At 32.9% G+C, this 21,687-nt stretch overlaps 2 protein-coding genes across 3 annotated transcripts in view; both read left to right on the top strand.

Moving 5' to 3' along the window:
- The first annotated feature begins 1,250 nt into the window (after positions 1-1,250).
- Npc2b (Niemann-Pick type C-2b) lies at positions 1,251-4,092 on the top strand. Its single transcript, XM_015316055.2, has 3 exons — positions 1,251-1,461; positions 3,084-3,391; positions 3,733-4,092. Exons 1-3 carry the CDS (start codon positions 1,383-1,385, stop codon positions 3,814-3,816), a joined length of 471 nt encoding a protein of 156 aa, XP_015171541.1. The 5' UTR covers positions 1,251-1,382; the 3' UTR covers positions 3,817-4,092.
- Positions 4,093-7,590: 3,498 nt separating this feature from the next.
- Positions 7,591-21,687, top strand: part of LOC107063900 (kin of IRRE-like protein 1) — a 304,919-nt gene continuing 290,822 nt past the window's right edge. The window contains exon 1 of one of the 2 annotated variants that reach the window (XM_015316052.2): positions 7,591-10,217. In XM_015316052.2, the coding sequence (XP_015171538.1) occupies positions 10,142-10,217 (76 nt within the window). In that variant the 5' untranslated portion in view covers positions 7,591-10,141. The remainder of the gene's footprint in view (positions 10,218-21,687) is intronic. The other variant, XM_015316051.2, reaches the window with a different exon arrangement.

Below are 21,687 nucleotides of genomic sequence, written 5' to 3'. Positions count from 1 at the left end.
AAAGTTTATTCAATTGTAAATAATTGATTTAAAATGTTTTAGATAGTAATTGTAAAATGCAATTGTATACTGGTAACACTCTTATAACATGGTAGATAGGTTCCTAAAAAACGCCATTTTGTGTGAAACCGTGTTATATGAGACCAATAGTTCATTATTCTTACATGTCATTATTTTAAGGAAATTTGATTTTTAAATATGTTAAATAAAAATGTAACAAAATACAAAGCGTTCTACAAAGGTTCTCGCAATTTATGAACCATGTTATAATAACGTAACTTATTATTAAACGCTTCACAAAAAACTCTTACGTCTAAGGCAATTATGGCATCTTTACGATCAATTAATAATTAAAATATACAATTGATAGTTCTTATCTGAATAAACATATTGATACTAATTAGTATTCTACTAGGAAAAATATAAAGAATGAAAATTGAAACAGATAATTGTAAATAAAAAATATGTATGTACAGTATTGAGATGTTATAAAAAAAGTACGTTATAATAGAGTACTATTGTATGTAGTAAGAAAATATAGTTATCGAAAGGTCTTCCTCATCGTCGCAAGGTCAAGGTCATCAATGTTTCATAGTATATGTTTTCTTCGAGATTTGTATCTCGTATGCGATGTCTTATTCAAACCAACGCCCAGAATATTAAATAACTATGTATTTCTTTTCCTATTGACAAAAATGAAATAAACATTCAAGAGACACTGTCAGGAAGTTGACCACCAAAGACGACGGAAGAAACGGCCAAACAAATTACTTCCTTCAATATTAATGACAGAAATAAAATGCAGAAAAGTAATTTGTTTTGTTTCTTGGTAAAAATAAAAATGAAAGTAATAATATTTTAAAATACGTATATCCATAAAAATAAATTTCGTTCAAGGCCAGTTATTTCATCATCGTATAATCATTTTAAAATTGTATAATATAAATTTCTCTTTTGTTAAATTTATTGACTCATTTATAATGTTTTTTTTTTTTTTTTTTTTTTGACTAACTTGGGACCAAATTACTAATATTTATAGAGTCAAAATCGTTGGACCTTTTTTTTTCGTTTAGAATATATTTATATCATGAATAAAAGAAAAGATAAAGAAAATAAATATGATCAAATGTGTGTGTGTGTGTATGTGTGTGTGTAAGTGGAGAGGGAAGCCCCCAGAAAGTACCTTTCCACCAACTGGCAATAAGTTGTTTCACCTTTCTTTATAATGGCCTTCGTAAAGCACAAGCTTCAGTATCACAGTGTGTAGAACCGGTATTCCGCTCAGTCAACAGCCAGACCTGGCCCTGATTAGATCCATCCTTACTAATCTTCTTTTCGTATACAAAGATAATTACCAAGAAGACTTTTAGCTTTCACTAAACATGCTGAGGGAAACCTTGTTCGTTTTCGCGGCTGTCGTCGTTATTCTGGTATCTGGAACGCAAGTTAATCATTGTGGCGGTACGTTAAAAAAAAAATTAATTTTTGTACTTTAACTGATATTTGCCAAGAATTTCTTTCGTAAAAAATATTCGTCGATATTGCTACGTCTCAGGTTGTTTTTTTTCCTATCTTTTACGCTCGATATTTTTCTCGTCGTAGGCAATTGTCATAAAACCCAAGAAAAGTTTATTACTATAAATAAAGGATCTGACGGCAAATATTTTCCAGACCCGCGTCTCACTATTGCCAATACACTCACAATTATTTAGGTCAATCTCTGGAAAAGGCTTCACAGCTTGACCAAAAACATAATAAAAATCACACTTTTTATCATGATACAAGACGTAACAATATTAACATGTATATTTAATTGATTTATTTTGAAAATTTTATTCTGTATGATATTCTTGTCGTTAAATATCATTGAAACATAAAATTATTTTATTTCAATAACATCAAATATGGTAATAACAATATTTATAATAGAATTATATCTCCACATAGATAATATACAAGCATAAATTCGTTCGGCCTTGTAGTCACAATATAACATATCGTGTTTCCGTTAAGATTGCAAAGATTATACCATTTTCGAAATTCTATATTTTCTCCTCTATCGTAGATATACATGTTTTCTTGATGCACTTATTGTTAGATGCAATATGAAATCATTACGATTATTTTTTTTTTTTTAAGTAGAAATTTAATTGTCGAGAATCTATTATTTTTGTTTCTTCGAAAAGAAAAAAATAACACAATATTTAGAATAAAATAAATTTATTTATATGGTGTTTAAAAATTTATTGTTAGAAAATCAAAAATTATTATTAGCTTCGATATGCATTAATAATTAATTATAGGTAAATGTTATAATATTGATATAAAATTGAAATTTTTATTTTGTCATCATTCAACTTTTAGATCAATAAAATTGCGTTTAGAATAAACAAAAAATTAAGATTAAAGACTGACGAGAAAAACATAATAAAAATCATTTTTTAATATAAAAAAATTTTATATCTGCTTTTTTATTATTCTTAATAGTCATAAAGTAATATTTATTTTTCTGTTTAAATATATTTCATTTTTTATAAAATATTCTTCGAAGTTAGTTGATGGAAATGTTTTCCTATGTAGTTTTTGCTCACATAATTGCAGTAATTTGAAGTATCCTTGAAATAACAAGTAGATCTAGAAAATGCAAGAATATCTGCTTCGTGCAGCGTGAATCAGAATTCTATTTTATCTTTTACTTATTAAAAATGCATGTATGCACATATTAATGAGAGTAATATTAAATTAATATACAATTCGTAAAATATATTAATACGGATACTGCTTTTATTTAATGTCAAAGAAATTATTTGGTAATAAAATTAATAAAAGATATGAATTTTAAATTTAAAAATTTTTAAGTCTCAAGGCAAGTATTTAAATACGTATATTTACTTTGATTCTGTGTTTACATGTGACTAATAGTTTCTTTTAATATTATCGATGAGTATTATAATTCTACGAAGTGTTTACTTCTCTATACAAATGAACTTTATAACTTACCAGATATTTACAACAGTTAAAAATACATTTTTATGTAAAATAAATATCTTTAAAATTATTCTGAAAATTTTTGTTATTTTTAGAAAATAAACCTTACGAGGATTCCAATCAGGTGAAAATATCTGGCTGTGAAACACCACCATGTATTTTGAAAAAGAAAAATCGAATTTCTATAGAAGAAACTTTCGTACCTGAAAAAGATGCTGAGCAATTGCTTACATCTGTTCATGCTACGTTACTTGGAATCGATTTGCCCTTCATAGGAGTAGATGGTATGAATGCATGCGATAATATTTATGATGCCAATAACAACAAAGTCAGTTGTCCCCTGAAGAAAGGTACTACGTATGTCTACAAAACTGAATTTCCTATTTTGAACATATATCCGAAGGTACGTACACTTGTTTTTGAACTGTTATAGTATACACACTAATGTTTTCAATTATCATAGTTTAAATATAGAAGTAAATGTTGGTCATCACACAGCAAAAGATAATTTTCGTCCAAATGGTCTAATTTTTTTGAGCATGAATAAAATATATATATATATTTTTTAATATTATTAAATTTATTCGATTGAGACTTAAATTATAAAAAGCACATTATAGTTTGGAATTTGCTTGATAATGCATTGATATGAAATTAAAAATAATTAATTAAGATCTTAGATACGAAATACTTATATTAATAATATAAATAATTTATTAAAAAATTATTTTTTTTTTGTTTCAGGTCGATTTAATTGTATACTACGCTTTACGAAATGGAAATGATATTGTCTCTTGCTTCACAGTACCAGCGAAAATTACTGGCTAAAATATCTGTGCCATCGATCATTTTTTATGTTTTTTTCATTTTGTTTACGAATTTTATAAGGTTTCCTGGTAGAAAATTTAAAATATAGAATATCGTTCGTTAATAAAAATCAATAGCATAAGTCGTTGAGAAGGATGAAGGTTAAGCGTTTCAAATTTTAATGATTCGCATTGTCTCTTGCCTGCGAGTATGTTCTAGCAATGTAATATGTATATACATAGATGTATAATGCATATAAAAAGTCACAAATAAACTTTTGCGTAGCGTTTCTGTAAAGTGTTGAAAATAATTTCTTTTTAATTAATACTATAAATAAATAAAATATTGAAGCGGATTATTTTTTAGATTTAAACGAAATAAATCAGATATTTATTCTTATAATACTATTCTTATTATTATGATTCTTTCTAGAATATAAAAAGTATCTTATTTACAGGACTATAATATTTATTTGATTTTATCGGCTAATCTACGGTTGGTAAAGAAGAATATTACAGTAGACTGTCGGCTACTGCTGCCTCAGTTGTATATTCGAAAAAACATGTTTAATAAAACGTACTCTGATGGTACATGATAAAAATTCAATAATTTTATATATATTTCAATCATTACTACATATAAAATATAAAAAAACAATACGTAAAAATTGTTCGATAACGTCATTAAATTAATTATATTACAAAAATTTAAATTACTATTTCTATATTTGTTCTATTTATTAAGTATAACCTAATTTGAAAATAAAGTTGAGATTTAGTAAAAAAATTTAATGAAAAATCGACAATAATAAAAATTCTTAACGCGTTTTTCGAAAAATTCTATTATAGAGTGAGTAGTAATAAAACGTAAGCGTAACAATTGTATCGCGAGAGCTTTTCAATCGAAAGACGACATGCGAGACGATTTCTATTTCTTACACGAAATGTTAACGTAACTAACGTTTCCTCGTAAAAATCCGATAAACGGTGTCGCGTGAAGGAGCGATCATTCGTCGTGCCGACTACTATCTCGTATCTCGATCGGTCAGCTCGAAAGATTAAAAGCACTGTGACTTTTAGTCGTCGTACCACGATCTCTGGCTATAACTCGAAAGTAGTAGCATGTTACCGATCGATAAGATGTGATCGAATGCAAAACGGCACTCGACTCCTAGCCTTTACAATGACTATAATAATTCTTTGAGCAACATGCTCGACTACCTACCACTTTTAAACTTGATCTTTTTTCCTAAGTACCTATTATTTTATTTTACTTTATACTTAAATAGGCAAATTATCAAAGTAACATAATTACGAAACTGATACGTTTATTATATGTACACACACACATACATACATATATATACTTTTTCAGTGATATTTGATCAATAATAATCAATAAAATTCTTTTATCTCATCTAATTAAATATAACTTCACTAGAGTATGATCTACACACATAAATACAGATATTTCTTATTCTTTAATGCACTTATACGTTTTAACATAAAATCACTGACTTTCGTTTGATTCATTTAATTTGTTACTATTGTCTTGTCAGCTTTTGGTATATTCCAATTTTCTTAATGCATCGATAGAAATCTATACGTATCTTTTATTTATACATTTGATATTTAAGCATAGACACTACAATTGTTTGCAAATTTGTGTGTTAGCATAGCTGTACACATTGTATTAGCACAAACTGATCCCAGTATAGAAGCGTAATTCGATTTAACCCGACTAAACGGCTCTCTGTGATCGAAGTCACACACGCGGATCAACCAGTATCTAGCATTTATCGGCTGTCCTTTTGAGAGTCCTTTAGAAGTTACGGCATTGCGAAAAGGGATAACGTTTAGCATTACGATAAGAAAATAAATCTTTCGATTAAATTATTTTTATTTAATAATTTTTTGTTTGCTTATTATCATTTATTATCAATGAATTTGTAAACTTAACAAAACGATTTATGACTATTTAAAAAAAAATTTTTGATCTTAACCATTGAATTAAAGATAAAAGAATAAAATTTAAGCGTAGATTTTTTTACTATTCTCAACTATTGGTGTGTTGCAATGGCATGAAAAGAAAAAAGTGAGTGAGAATACTCAACGTTAGTAGGTAATATATCTCTTGTACTAGATACAAGTAACGTACCTACTCGACGCACACACCGAAGTGAGTCATTCCCTTTGCGAAAAGATAGCTTTCAGAAAGCGACCGAGATATTCCTTTTAGAAGCTTTCAAGATGACCATGATCCGTGACACCAGTCAGAAAGCATTCACTTGCTCTTCTACCTTTTGCCTGGAGGTTTCTCACCCTATTTCGATTCTTTTCCTCCTTTCTCCTCCTCCAGAGTATCTACCTTCTACTAGACCGACCGGTATGCACCTATCCTGTCAGTTCGAATACATTTCAGAGAATTTGCGATGCTCGATAATGGTTGGCTAACGAACTAAAATAGTCTGAAATGTTTAAAATATGTTTCCAAATTATTTAGCATTTCTAAATTTATTTTTATATTTTCTTTTTAGCACAATTTGTTGAAGATTAAATGAAAAGATTCTTTTTCTCTCATCACTGTACGTAATGTGAAACAAAATGATTAATTAATTCATTTTATCATATCGAAACACGTGATCATTATTTTTAAGACAAAGGATCTTTTATTTAAAAAAAAAAAAAAAAGGAAATGATTTCGAAGAGTAAATTTTAGTTAACAAAAATTATAATAAGATTGTTAATTTAAATGAAATTGTTGGATATTCATTGATAGATTAAAAACAAATAAAAGTAAAATTAACGGATAGAATAAGAATCGCGTAGAATGATTTGCGTGAGTTTTGCATGCCTTCACTTTGGATTACTTTATCTTTATTTATTTTCGACTTTAAAATACCTTTTTTCTCGAGAATTGGTTAATGCACCGATAGTATAATCGGCCGATCGATTAATTCGGCTCCTTTTATTCCTACCTGCTATTTCATTTTCCTTTCTCTACTCTTTTTGCTCATCCGTTTTTTTTCCTTTCTATCTATAACGGGGCAGGCAGATGGTACCTACCTAAAAGTGGAATAGCATTAAACTTTACTTCTAAAGAGCTCGTTGAGCATAAAGAACGACTGCCGTGTGGCTCGTACCTGTCCTCCTAGATACGTTCCATCGCAGTCCGTTCATTCACCGTTTCATCCCCTTTCTACGTTAATTGCAGTTTCCGATCTAAGTTGCCAGCGACCGTGTTAATTAGTTAGTACGAACTTACGAAATAAGTTTATCGAGCATTCAATGTTTAAATAAAAATATTGTATTTAGACATTTGCAAATATGGCTTTAACATTAATTTGAAAAATAATATATTTTCAATGAAAAGTAGAGTAGTAATTTTGTTTAAATGTCAAACAATAATAATCGAAGTTAATTAACCTCTGTCTACTTGCTGAAGTTAACCAAAAGGATGGTATAGAAAAGTGGTCCATTTTTGTAGGACGGTAGTCAAGAAGAGAAGCTTATACAACTGGCTAGTAGTAGCATAAGCAGATAGGTAGCGGATAGGCAGGGGTAGTTGGTGCTCTTGTACGACGAAACAACCCCTTTCCTTTCCTTTCGAGCCGACTGTTCTCTGCAAACCACCTCTTCCTCCTCCGCCTCCACCCCAACCTTTTCTACCTACCACTATCTCCACCACCTCCACCACCACTACTGCTGCCACCACCACCACCACCACTACCAGCTTCACCACCACTAGCAGCACCACCACTAGCAGCATTGCTACCTCTTGTGGAAGCTTCGCAGGCTGCGCGTCCGTCGACGCGCCGTTTGTTCGTCTTTTCCGTCAGTGTACCGTCCGCCGTCGGTCGAGGATCTCGTGTTTTTGTGAGTTGCGTTTCTCTTTTGTTTCCATATCATTCCATATTAAAATAATTCCTGGTCAAAGTATAGTGTAAATAATCAAGTTTTAACGAAGAACGACAAGAAAAAAAAAAAATTGATATTAAATCGACGCTTCAATCGACATCTTCTCGTATAATCCATAATGATCGATCTTTCAACAACTTCGCACGTGTTATCTCGCCAAAGTTAACGCAACCCCTTCTATCTTTCTTTTCTTTTGAATTTTTGATCGATTAAAAGATAAAAAAAAATATAGAAGAGATACGTTGTGCTTGGGGTAGGAGGGAAAAGATAAAAGATATATAATAGAAAAAAAGAAAATGTTGACTTATTCAACGGATTTGGATTTGAAAGATGATATTAACAATGGAAGAAGATATCGCTGAAATGTTGTAAGAATATTGAGACTCAAGAATGGATTATCGGTATTTGGATTAGCAGAGGGGCTCGTCGGAGCTTGTAGAAGCTCGATTATACCGGAGGTGGTAATATAAAAAGGGGTAAAAAGGGTTTGAGGAAAATCGATCGATGAGGACACATCAGAGATACCAAAGTACGAGGGACGTATCTCCTACTACTATTTCTTTGGATACCAAAGGAGGCTCGAATTTCGCGGCTATCAAGCGCGAGTGTCGCTCACGAGGCTCTTCAACCCCTTCCTTGACTCCTTCCTCGTGCGTTCACCAGTAACTCACCCAGACACTCTCTCTGGCCTATCGCTTGTTTCTCGAGTGTCTGTATACGAACCAAAAATAGTCGCCGAAGACCTTTTCCTGTCCCCACGACAATTCTCTTCTATCCCTTGTGTGTCGTGTCTTGTGAATGTATTATCTATACGTACGTGCGTGTGTGCCGTCATTGTCGCTTTACTGTTCGTCTCTTTTTCCCTCCTTCCTCTCTCTTTCTCTTTCTCTCTCTTCCTATCGTACTCGAGCACTTTTATTCGGGACAACGATAAGCTCTGTGCATGGGCCGGGATGACCCGAATCGATGAAGATATTTTATATCGTCGTATTCTGTATTCCTCACGGTGTCGGGCCTAAAAGCGAAGATCGTATCGACCGGTCACCCTCTCTTTCTCTCTCTCTCTCTCTCTCTCTCTCTTTCTCTTTATCTATCTATCTTCTTTTCCATCTTACTCCTTCGTCTATACATTGATACACACGTGTATATATTCTATCAGATATTAATATGACTCATCAAGCTGGAATAGCATAAAATTGATCACAAGTAAGACGAGAATTTCATATAAACGTGACGATATATTTGAAACTTTCGTTTAACTGAATTCCTTCCTCAATCGAATAATATGAGAAAGTGACGAAATTGTCGAGAGGATACGTAAGAAACTCGTTGATGGTGATGATGACGACGACGACGATGATGATACTTCGAGTGAATTCAAAATGGATCTCGTTGATTTCTCTGCGATGCGTAATCGAATTTTTAAGGAGAGGAATACTTTAAGATCGTCGACAGCTATCAAGTAGTTAAAAGACATTATTTATTCGACAGAGAAGAGATCATAAAAGTAGAAAAAAAGTGATCAAGGAAAAAAGAGGAAAACGAAAGAAAAGAAAATAGGAAGGAAAGAAGAAATCTAGGAGATAAAAAAATATTGACGTTTTAGATCGCTTAAAAATTGGATATAAAGTGTGAAAGGAGAAAAGGGAAAGAGAGAAAACGTGCGCGAGCACTAGCGTATGCTTAAGGTCAAGGGTGTGGGAGCTTTAATTAGTATTTAATTAGAGACAAAAAACGGAGGTACGCGCGAATGTGTATGGGAGGAACGAAAGGATCATCAGCGACAGCCACAGCTGCCGCATCGTGCCCGTTAATACGTTGGTAAATTAACCAAAAAAAAGTCAAATACAAAAAGCTAAAGAAAAAAGAATAAAGAAGAAAGCAAAAGGAAAAAGATTAAAAAAAAAAGAAGGAAGAAGATATTGACGATACACTTTTTTTTAGAGATAAAACTCTTGACATAATCGCGTCGCAGTTTAGTGAACCGAAAAAAAGCTGGCAGTTTAGAGTAACTCGAATTCGCTTGCTTCGAATTCATTGGAAATTCTTTTCGACAAAGTAAGAAAGAAGTTGCTTGCGATGCGTAAACGAAGACGGTGACGTCATTGAAAACTTTTCATTCTCTTCTTTCCCTCCTACCAGTACTCTAGATTTCAGGAAGTAATGATCTTAGCGAGATCGGTAGATCTTTGCGCGAGCAAAGAAAGATCGGTAGAAACTGTTTGTCTTCAGGACGACGTGGTGCGCCATGCCGTTGCCATTTTACGGAAAAACGAGGAATCGAAACGACGAAAGCTGACATTGAAGTCGTTTAAGTGGATGTCTCTTTAGTTGGATTTACGAGGTTCCTCCTTGTGCTTTTTCTATCCGGGAAAAGCTTAAACGCGTTTGATTTTCGCGACGAGGATTACGAGGAATACAGAGAGAACATGTGGAGTATAGTGCTGTTCCTTGGACTAACCGAAGCTTTCTTCTACGTCTCCGGAAGCTTGGATGAGAAATTAGGTGAGTCCATATTTTTTTCATTTATCTTTCTCATCGTTCTTCATGATCGACAATATAAATAGATCAACCAACTTTCTACGTTTTTATCACGTTTACTTTGACTTAACTACACATTTTACAACTAACAAATATTGAACCATATTACTTTAATTTTTCGTACACTTCGAAATTCAAATACACTTGAGTTAGTTTTTACACGTGTATCCTTATGTACGATACATGTTTACAAACTTTTTATAGTACATTTTACTCGTCTGTTTTATTTGATTTTATATGCTTGTAAAAACCTACGCTAATTAGCTCGGAGAAAATATTATGGATATGTATACACGTACAGTAGGAAAGAGCTATTTTTTTTTCACAAATAAAAATGGAAATGTGTTAGATACAATTTTGCTTCCCGTATTTCCTTTTTACAAGATCCAAAAGCATTGAGATATATTTTTCTCGATTGAGAGACGAAGTGTTGTCGAAGACGCGAGAAAAAGATAGAGAAAGGAGAGTAAGCTAACTGTAATCGAATTTGACAGTATTTGAATTTTCTTCGACTTATACGAATATTGATTTTCTGCACATCCTTCTTCCATGCTTCTTTTTTGAAAAGCGTATGAAAGTTCTGTCGTCACCACGAGAATCGGTTAACGTCGTCATGCAAGACATTTTGAGTTCCCACCAATCTTACTCTCTCTCTCTCTCTCTCTCTCTCTCTCTCTCTTACACGCACACAGACATACCTACTCACTACCTCACATTTATCCTTTCGTTTTCTGTGATTTGAAAAAGACAGATTCGTTTGCCCGAAATACGTTTCCTCTGTAAATCCTACAGCTTGACTCGCCATACGTTCAGTACGAAATACAGGATGAGTCAATCTGTGACTTACCACGATCTCTTTTTAAATAAAAGAAGGCACGATTATTGCAAGCGACATTTATACGTTATAATCGTAGATATCGTTTATAAATTTAGTATCCTTTCCACTCGATATCTTTTGACATTTTTATATTATTGTCTTTATATCTTTTAGCCAATTGTTCTAGAAAGAATCGAAGCATTTGTTCGCGTCTTAAGAGACAAAGTATTTGATAATACCAATTCTCTAGGACTATCGTTTATGTTTATTCTTTTAAAATATAATTTAAGAGGTAAGAATCGTAAACTTTTTCTTACGATTAAACATCTGGTAGATCTTGTAAGAGTACTTGAACTTTATAGCAAAACAACTTCAAATTCACAAATATCTTTTACATTGTTAAACTATATTGTAATAACAGAATTGATGGTATAAAGCGATTGAAAATCGATCGGATGTTCAAATATAGGGTTAATAGGTCAACGAGTTGAATTTTGCTAGGAAAGCAATTGAAGGCCATTCGTGAGTTTTCATCTCTGTTAAATTTACCGACTTTCTGTATAATACACAATAAAGTATATTCGAAAATTCAATCACGAGTAGGTGAACCACTCGTCCAAGGAAACTTTCCAAATACGTCGTCTTTCGAGTCGTTAAAACTCGGTAGCGTGTTACATAGCAGCAACTGGTGAAAACTACTCATGACTCTTGAAGACGAAGAAAGGATGATCATCCTTGGAAGATGCACCTGCAACGGTCGACGTATTAAAAGGGAACAGAAGGGATAGTTGAGAGTGAAAGAGGGAGAGAGAGAGAGAGAGAGAGAGAGAGAGAAAGAGTAAGAGAGCGACGGTTGTCGCTTTGTAATAGCTGAATTTCGCGCACAGAGTTTCGAAAGTTAAAGGGGTGACTTGAGAAAGGGTAGAAGGACGATAGGTTGGGTAGGGATGGCCAGAAAGTCCTCAAGAGGGTCGAAAACCAGCATCGAAGTTAGGACACGTTCCTTCATCCAGCGCGCCTGTTCTTCTTCTGACCATGTTCCTTGTTGCGTAGAAACTACCTTGCACATTGCCACCAAGGTATTCTTCTCAACTTTCCTCTTGTCCCATCCGTCGATTAAACCATTTTATATCTTAACAGTTATATTTTTTTTAATTATTATCTTCCTTCTTTCTTTTCGCTTAAATTTTCTATAAAATAGATTTATTGATAAGACGATTAGTATGATCCTAAATTGAACTCATTTTACTCATTTATTCCATTAATTTTTAAAATTACTAATAAGGACATAACGCAAACGTTGATTTTTCTTTATCTGATATTTTCTTTCAAAAAAAAAAAAAAGTTATTTCTGAATGGTCAGTATTGTTTGTAATTTATGATCGATACACGACGAAATTCGAACTAGTTAATAACAAGAGAAAATATAATCGGAGAAATATACGCGAAATACGACCGGAAATATGACGGTCAGCAGTGCCGGTGGTTCGACGCGATAATGAATGTATCCTCGAAACTCGACGATTATCGACGTCCGTTATATGTTATTAGGGATTTTATTGAGATTCGCACCACTCGCAGTCAGCGTTACATGAATACTAATGTGACAAATAATCGAATTATTTGCTCTCTGTACCGCCACGAGTGTTTATGATTCGATGAGATTCGCTAAATCGTGGTGAAATGTTCATATGACCTGTCGGTCAGTGCAACAGCTACATGTATCGCTTTAATGAGAAAAGAGAAACAAATCCTTTCTACATATAACAAAAGAAAATATCGATATTTTTGAAAATCAGATTAAAAGTAATAATTATTATTAATACCATATGCATCTGTATTTTCCATAAATAAAGATTCTCATCGATTCTTTCTTCAAGGGCTATAAGAATTATTCATCAATTATTTCTATTAATAAACTAACTCAACTTATCCTATACTTAACTTATAGACTATCTATTCTTAGCTATGGTTTGTTGAATTTATACTCTTCTTGAAAAAAGATAGTTCGTTTTCTTTTCTACTCTTCTCTTTTTTTTCCCTTTTCGTCGCGTACTAATTTTTGATAGAACTGGGAATTCCCTTTCGAACGTAAAAAAGGAAAAAAAAGGAAGATAAAAGAAGAAAAATATGAAAAGCTTTTCTTGTACGTGCTAAAGAATAGAAAGGAAAAGATATCAAGGCACACGCGGGCGAGAAACCGCGAGAGGATCTTCAGAATCGTATCGAGCTCGTTGACTTTTCTTTCTCGGTGGAAGGTTTAACGAACCGATTCGCCTCAGTTTCCTTCCTGAAGACCGACTTCTTCTTCGAACCACCCGAGCACACCCTCGACTCACCTTACCTCACCTCACCTCACCTCATCTCACTCTACACCCTCCTTCCGTCTTTCGAGCCACTCTCCGACTTTTCATTCCACTTCCACTCATGCGCAATCTTTTCCTCGCGACCTCTCATTCACTCGAGACGACTGACTGCTTCTCATAGTGCGCCACCCTTATTTTAATGGGCAGACCATTCCTTAATTTTCTCCTAGAAGAACTACGTTAGTATATTTCATACCTTTTGCGATATTTTTCTAACTTCACGCTAGGCGAAAATAAAAAGGCTCTTCCTCAGTCCTCCTCAGTCCTCTTCCTCCTCCTCATAATTATATTCAATCACCAGCCCCACGTAATTCAAAAACATCGAAATTTAATCTTCCGAACGAATTCTTCAACTATCTTTAAAAATAGTAATAATTTATCGGTTTGTATGATTTCTATTATTTATTCTCTTTTTCTATCTTTTTTTTTTCTTCCTATATTTCTCTTTCTTTTTATTCATCATTTTTTCTCTATCTTTTTCCGTTCTGCTCGAGACACGTCGAATCCAATATTTTCCGATGTATCCCGACTTGGTGTCGTCTTGAATCTCCATCTCCTTCTCTTTTTCGTCAGATGTTACCTTCTTTTCTCTCTCTCTCTCTCTCTCTCTCTCTCTCTCTCTCTTCCTTCCTTTAGTTCTCACAGAATGCATCTCGGGGATTCGAGCTCGATCCTGTCGTGCCGACAGTTACAAACGAGACGTCCTATAACTGTCACCGACTAGGGAGTTCGAGGAGAAGATCCTAGTATAGGTGAGGGATAACGGGGTCTTCCACAACCTCTTGCTCTTCTTACTCTTCTTCCTACTTCGTTCACAAAATTGTTACTTCATGTTCAAATGATATTCTTAATTGTATTTCAATTATGCTTAGTAGTTTTTTTAACCGGGATTTATTTATAAAGGAATTTGTAACACCTTAAATGTTTTTTTTCCATTATTGAGCGTTTTTTTTTTCAATTATCAATACATTCCCATTGTCATAGTGTATTAAAATCTTTTTCTACGTTTTTCTTTAGTTTATACCCTTTTGTAGGAATAACTCAAAGCATAGGAAATAATAGTTAAAAGAAATACTTGGAGAGTTTGTTGTTTGATGTTGCACATTTATTTTATCGGCATCAAGGGACTGTAACCTCTCGCGATTTCATGACTTCCATTTCCGACTTCCAAATAATGTTGTAACAGTCGTAAGAAGAATCGATTAAATTCTTCAATTATCATTAAATTTTTAAATTACTTTTTTCTATCCGTGTTTTATTTTTAGTATTGTAAATGTGTTGTAATTGAATCTTGATAAACAATAAAATTGCCAAGATATTATTTTTAACTTCATATCGTCTGATTCTTTTTCGCGGATACTTTTTATACCGTATAATTAAGAATAATTAATTAAAGTCGAATCGATACAGAAATAAATCTATACTTAAATTTATATTAATACATACATTTTTTAAAAAGATATTTCTGTGTTTGACGTAAAAAAACAAAAGACTAAATGTTATAGATGCATTTACAGAGAAGGTTAATAAAAATTGATAATTTGTTTAAAAGTTATCTCATTTTATGTCGAACAATGTTTCGGGAATAAACGACCATTTAATATTTGAACAATTCTCGCCATACTTATATAAATATAATAAAGCTCGGAAAACGTGCAAAATTCCCGATAGTCATAATGTTTCTCGACAAATGTATTTGATTTAATTGTATATTCGTTTTAAACAATTAATTTGACTGATTTAAAAGGTGAACGAAATTAAAGTTGCATGCATACGATTGTCAATGATCGTATCAGTGAATTGAAATATTACCGATTTTATAAGAATGTCTTATCAGAAGTTGACCGATTTTGGATGAAATTTTATTGGAACAGCCAATTCTGGTTCTCCGATATTGCCTCGTTTCTCTTCAGAACTTCGACTTATTTTCTATCGTCGATTCTCACCACCGTGAAGGGAGAAGGAGGATGAGGGTAAAAAAGTATGGAAGGATATAAGGTAAGAGAAACAGGATACAAGAAGAAAAGGGCTTGGATAGCTAGTGAGATAGATAGGACAGTGCGAACCACCAACTCGATCTTCTTCACGCGACCTAGTGGAATCGGAGTTTACTCGAAGTTAAGAGCCCACTCCGTTTAGTCTCGTCCTCGTATTCGATTGTTCCCACCATTGGGTTGCGTCTTACAAGAGTTCTTTGACTTTCTCCAAATAAATGTGCACAAACCTATATCTAAGAAAAACTGTAGTATTTGCGACGAAGTTAAAAAGGACCAAAAAGTAAATTGCTTACTCATTTATTTTATACCATATCTTTTATTTTCCTTCATCGAATGAAAAACGAGAACTATTTTTTTTTTTTTTTTTTTTTCCTAAGGCAACGTTAGATGCGAAGAGAACAGAAACAGATGTAATAATTGGAGATTAAGAAAGATTAGATCTAAAAATTAACAAACATTTTCAAAATGTTCAAACGAACACGATAATACCTTATTTTGAAGTTATTCTTCCTGCCAGATATGGATACTCGGCCTAGATATATGCTGAACCGGGTAAAACAATTATTAGAAGTTCGCAAATTCATGTTGGTCGAGCCACGACCCTGGCTTTCGCGTATTTGGAGATTTCTCTCTTTAAGCAATTTCGAGCTCGAGTCGTCTAAAATACGCCTCGGTGTTTCTCGTAGCCCCATTCGCCCTCGTTTGTGCGAGTAGAAGGATGCCGAGGGAGAATGGAAAGTAATAGAGGGATCCATGGTTTGTTAAGGGTGGATTAATTTACTAACTTGCTCGAGTAATCTCCCTACTTTCCGTAAAAGTTATCGGCCGACTTAACAAATTTACCGTTAAGTGAGCAGGAATCCTTTTTTCTCTTTTCCTTTCTTCTTTCTTTCTCTCTCCCTCTCTCTCTCTCTCTTTCTTTCTTTATACCTCTTGTTTGAAGATTCGATCAAATTCCTTTAAAGAAAATGCTTAATTATACAAATTTGTTGTTTTTTGTATCGGGTTTAATTTTCTTGTATTTTATTATTTTATATAGGTTGTCTCATTGATATCACTGTTTTTTTTTTTAAATAATATTCTAGGGGAAATAACAAATACATTTTTTAAACAAGATCACATATATATTTAAATGTTGTTTAATATTTACTCACAATTAGAGGTTTACCTTGTACGGGACAGGAGAAAAGGTTTGAACAATCGAACGGCTTTCAATATGTTTGTGTGGGATCGCATTAAACTCCGGTAATCCATCGTTTTTTTTTTTGGATTGTGTCTCTTCTTCCTGTCTTTCAATCTTTTGTCTCCATCCATTACTTCGTGTTCTACCATCATTGTGAGAAAATCACCGAACGAACCTTTAGATTATATGTTTAGAAACATCTGCAGAATTTTCTCTGCTAATTTAGCTACTTTTGTTTTATTTTTATATTAAAAAGAAAATTAAGAATTTAGATGTGTAATTAGAAATTAGTAAGAAAGTAAAATCGAACGAATAAAAATTCAATATCATGGAATTTATTTATTATTTGTGTTTTATTTTTTTTCACATTTCTTTTCACACTAAATTATGCTACTTATTTGATTACGAAGAATTTGTTTCTATCGTAACTTCATCTTTATATAATATAATAATTAAATGTGAATGAATAATACTATTCAATGATATTACTTAATTTTAACGATTATATCAATGATACATATTCGTATTATCATTATCATTATCATTTTTGCTATTACAATTAATTACAATTACTAGTTTAGTATGTTTTATTAATAACTCAGTAAATACAATAATGCGCTTAATGCAATTTAATCAGATTAATGCATTGGTTTTGATGAAACATTTATTTAAGAGAAATTCGGTCAAATTGGTGAATAACAAATCAACAAATTTATATATATGTTTAGTACGAGATTACTTTTACCAATGTTTCGTATAAACGTAATTTCAGTAAATGATTTTTTTGTTTATAAAATCAATGCGTTTTTTATATTTTATAAAAAAGATCGAATAAAAATTTGAAGAATAACGTAATTTTTGTTTACGCAACGTGTATTTGCAGATTTATCTTGACATCTTATCGGAATAGATAAAAAGTGGTTTGTTAAGTATGTTACTTATATAAGGAAGGCTTAAAAAAATCATTGGAAACTATGACAATAGCGGTCGAAAAGTCGATAGGTCATGGTTTCCTAAGGGAAATTGGGTAAGACGAGAAACGCGAAAATGGCATCGGCCAATAGTGAAAGCTCGTCAGTCATGTGTAGCGTGAACGATATGTCAGTGTCAAATATGAGGATGCGAGACGGTAAGGAGATAAAAGAGGACCCAAGAAATTTCTTTTCCTATAGGTATGACAGGTCATAAAAATAATAACGTATCAATGTTGCCACGGTAGAACTGATTATGGGTCACAGTATTTTTGGCTTATCAAAGACCTTTGAATAATTAACTTTTTCACATCTGATTAAAGCTACTATCGTCATTTTTTAATTTTGCATATATATATAGGGAAATAAAATCAATTATTCTGTATCCGGCTAAGGATATCTAATTTCCCCGTGTTGCCGGCACCATTTAAGATATAGAAGATATTCTTTATTTCGACAAGTTACTATTTATTACAATCAGTAATAACCATTCACAATCTCTCACACTCACTCTGACCTCACAAATGTACAAAACCCGCGAATATCCGCAATCTTACCGCAACCCGCTACTCACTCGCTATTCACTTGCTAATCACGCTCGTATCATATCGCTTTGTCACTCGCTCTCATCGCTCGGGTCTCCCAACGCTCTCCCACACGTGATTACCCTCTCCTCATAAGTTTCTGCCCCTACCTTGTATCCCTGAGGAATAAACCATCTTCCGAACCGTTCTCGAATTTTCCTAACGTCCGGCTCGGTCTAATAAACAAAGCACTTATATCGTTTGAGAACCTTCTAGACTCACACAGACTTACACACACAACTTACTCAGCTTACAAAGAATAGACCAAGTATCGTCTTTCTTATACATATATATATATATATATATATATATATATATATATATATATATATATATATATATATATAACTACAATCGATTTCTGAATAATTTTGATTTTCCAGAAATATAGTGCTTCTTACCGATAACGAAATGATTAAAATTTCACGTGTGTGTGTGTTTGATTTTACTTACGCGAAGGAACGTAAAAAAACGATGAAGTGTCTTCGATGATTATTTAAAAGTCTCAAAAAGTCAGTTATTACGTGTGGCTCTAGTATCGTTAGGTGCTGGAAGGTCCACGAGTTATGAAACAGAAACTACGTGCAATTTGTAGCGCGTATTCGCGGTACCATGGAAAACGATCGTAAAGCACGAAATGATAACGACTTGGGTTATACGACAGAGCGATATGCAAGCCACTTATGTGGTCATTTTCAATGTTACCCCTCAACACTCTGACTATGGTTCCGCTGGTGCACCCCCTTCTAGTACTTAAATACCTATATTTATATATAAACGGTTGACTTCTTGCATATTGTTTAGATAAAAAAACGAATTTCCTTTAACATGATTCTATACAATCTTTCGAAAGTTATTTTGATATGATTTGAAATATATTTTAAACAAAATTCTATTCGGCGAAATGAAAATTGTCGTGGACATTTTTGTTTGATATATTTGAAGTTTCCTTTGTTTTAACAAAATTATATTCAACCGAAAGAGCGAGGAATGGCGTGAACTGTCACGCTTTTTTCATCATCACCCTTTTCCTCGCGTTATCTTATACGGTCCATTATCGAAACACGAAACGCAACGAAGAACGAGTGTTTCCAGGAATGATCTTTATCCAATGGACGAGCGGATTAAATGAGGATAGCGAGATTACACTAATTTGTGAGTTACGCATTATAGTCATGTCATATTCGATTTCGTTTAAGAAAACGAGACGATTTTGTGTTTTTATCTGTTGTTCTATATTAGCGCATGTTTCATAGCAATTAACACGTGTTTTTTTCTATTCTATGATTCTTCTTGATATCGATCTAACGAGCTTAACGGTAGCACCGTCGAAACGGTGAAGCTAGTGCTATCTGATTACATCTAGAAAGAGTCACGAACGGAAAGGAACACCTTCAAGTAACGTAAGATATCGCTTAAGGCAGCCACTTAATTAACTCACGTTAGAGAATTTAGTCACGTTGATATTCGAAGCGTCTGCTTTACCGTACCTTCGATTAGTATCGATAATTATCGCGTTATCTATCGTTTTACAAAAAACAATTAGACAATTCTTCAATTTCTTTTTATTTTTAATTTAGTTTTTCTAAGTTTATAACACCAATCGGTTGGTCATTCGTGATAATGATTCGGTCAAGCGAAAAACACGTTTTACCAACTAGCGTAGTCGAATAACTCTTGTTCGACGTTGAAATGCGGAGTTGTCTTCCAAAGAAACCATTTCAAAGTTTTAATCGCGCTTCATGGCTCGTTACTTATCGACCGTAGTAGTAGTAGTAGTAGCTTTGCTTTTCGAAGGAAACATACGGTCTCGTTGGCGTCTTTACAAACTAACTTCTTATCTGAACTCGTTTCCACCATTTCTTTCTTCCGTTTACGACGACGACGTCTACGATGACATCTTTGAACAAGAAGACTAAAGTAAAGGATAGAACTCGAAGATTTCTGACGAACGATCTCCTTGGATTTGATCAATTTATTTTCTATTTTTGCATTTAAAGAAAAATTTGTAGAATAACATTTCCTCGAAGACCTTTTAAAAACTATGAAAAATAATAAAATAGGAATAGGAAAAAGAAAGTACGTTTTTCCGTTCGAAAGATAGAAATGAGCTCAATTTTATAACCAAAAAAAAAAAAAAAAGAAAAAACTTTCTTCTCCAGAGGAATGTCGAATACGGCATTTTAAAGTAGAGACGCGTTTCTTCCAATTCCATTTCATCGCTTTCCGCATAATCTTTTCAGAACCGCAATCGTGTCTATCGTACTTTTCCATGAGGCACGTGTCTGCCTTCGCAGGATACGAATGACGCCGAGTGGAGAAACTGAATCACGTAGACAAGAAGAAGAAACGAAACTGCTTGAAGTAGTTGTAGATATAAAGAAAAAAAAATATAGGGAAAGTGATGGGAGTAAAACGAAAAAAAAGAGAGAGAGAGAGAGAGAGAAAGAAACATGTGTTCACAGCAATGATGATAGGGAAAAATAAAATCAACTTTTATACGGAAGAAGAATGAAATCTAAATGCTACTATTTTTCTATTTCTCATTAACCTCTCTTTAATTTAGCTTCTCCATTCTTTTTTTTTCTTCTTAATAAAGATCGCAAAAAAATATTTTTAATTGCAAAGCTGTCGTGTTGTCACATGTGCTTCTAATTATACATTCCCGTTTCAATGGTGATACGTAAGTTATCTTTTTTTTTATTGTGCGTCTTTAAATGATGTAATGTTTTTAACAGTAGCATTTAAACGTCCTATCGGCGCACTTTTACTACTTCTTAGAATTTCGAGGACAGAATGTCGTTTTTTGTTCAGCTCTATAAGCAAACGATTAGAGTCTAATACGTACCTACCTACTAACAGCATAACCGTTCGCTCGAATGACACTTTGCAGTCCGAAGTACCTTGCTTAAGCGAAGAAAAAGTTTCGATCGAAGTAAATGGAAGTAAGTCGTAGCGAGCAAAGCGGGTTTTGTTGTTAGAACCATTTAACGTTCCACCTTTAAGAAAGTTAATGCTGCCGAGTTTCTTCCGTAATTCTTATTTTATTTAACTATAGGCTTTTGAAAAACTAGGTCGTGGCTTGTATGGAATTTGAATTAGATGATACTTACGTTTTTTTGCGTATTATAGTATTATTTTATAATTATTTTAGTAAGGTAAATCAAAATTTTTTTATTTATACATTTTATTATTGTTACCCTTTAAATTAATTAACATTTGTGTGTAATAGTCGATAAACTCGCAATATAGAATGTTTCTTAAAACTATACTTATATGTACTGTTAATCTTTGGAGATTTTTTGATAACCTAACTAATTGAAGAGACTTTCTTTGCGTTCATTCAAGCAAATAAAGCGAACTTTTAAATGTACCGTTTTGAACGGAAAACTCGTTAATCATAGAAAGAAACCGAAACAAGAAACAAAACATTTGTCTGCTCGTTTACAAGATTGACTCTTCAAATGGGAAACGGAAATGAAAACCAATCGACTCGTCAAAGTTTCTTGTTACGTT

This window comes from Polistes dominula, unplaced genomic scaffold (assembly GCF_049000335.1).
Source record: "Polistes dominula isolate Pdom_NZ unplaced genomic scaffold, Pdom_raw_medaka contig_73, whole genome shotgun sequence".
NCBI lineage: Eukaryota > Metazoa > Arthropoda > Insecta > Hymenoptera > Vespidae > Polistes > Polistes dominula.
This window is presented reverse-complemented; position numbering and strand designations above follow the sequence as displayed.

Coding starts and splice junctions, on each gene's coding strand:
- Npc2b (XM_015316055.2), top strand. CDS start 1,383: ATGCTGAGGGAAACCTTGTTCGTTTTCGCGGCTGTCGTCGTTATTCTG. Junction 1,462..3,083: donor GCAAGTTAATCATTGTGGCG/GTACGTTAAAAA, acceptor TGTTATTTTTAG/AAAATAAACCTTACGAGGAT. Junction 3,392..3,732: donor TTTTGAACATATATCCGAAG/GTACGTACACTT, acceptor TTTTTGTTTCAG/GTCGATTTAATTGTATACTA.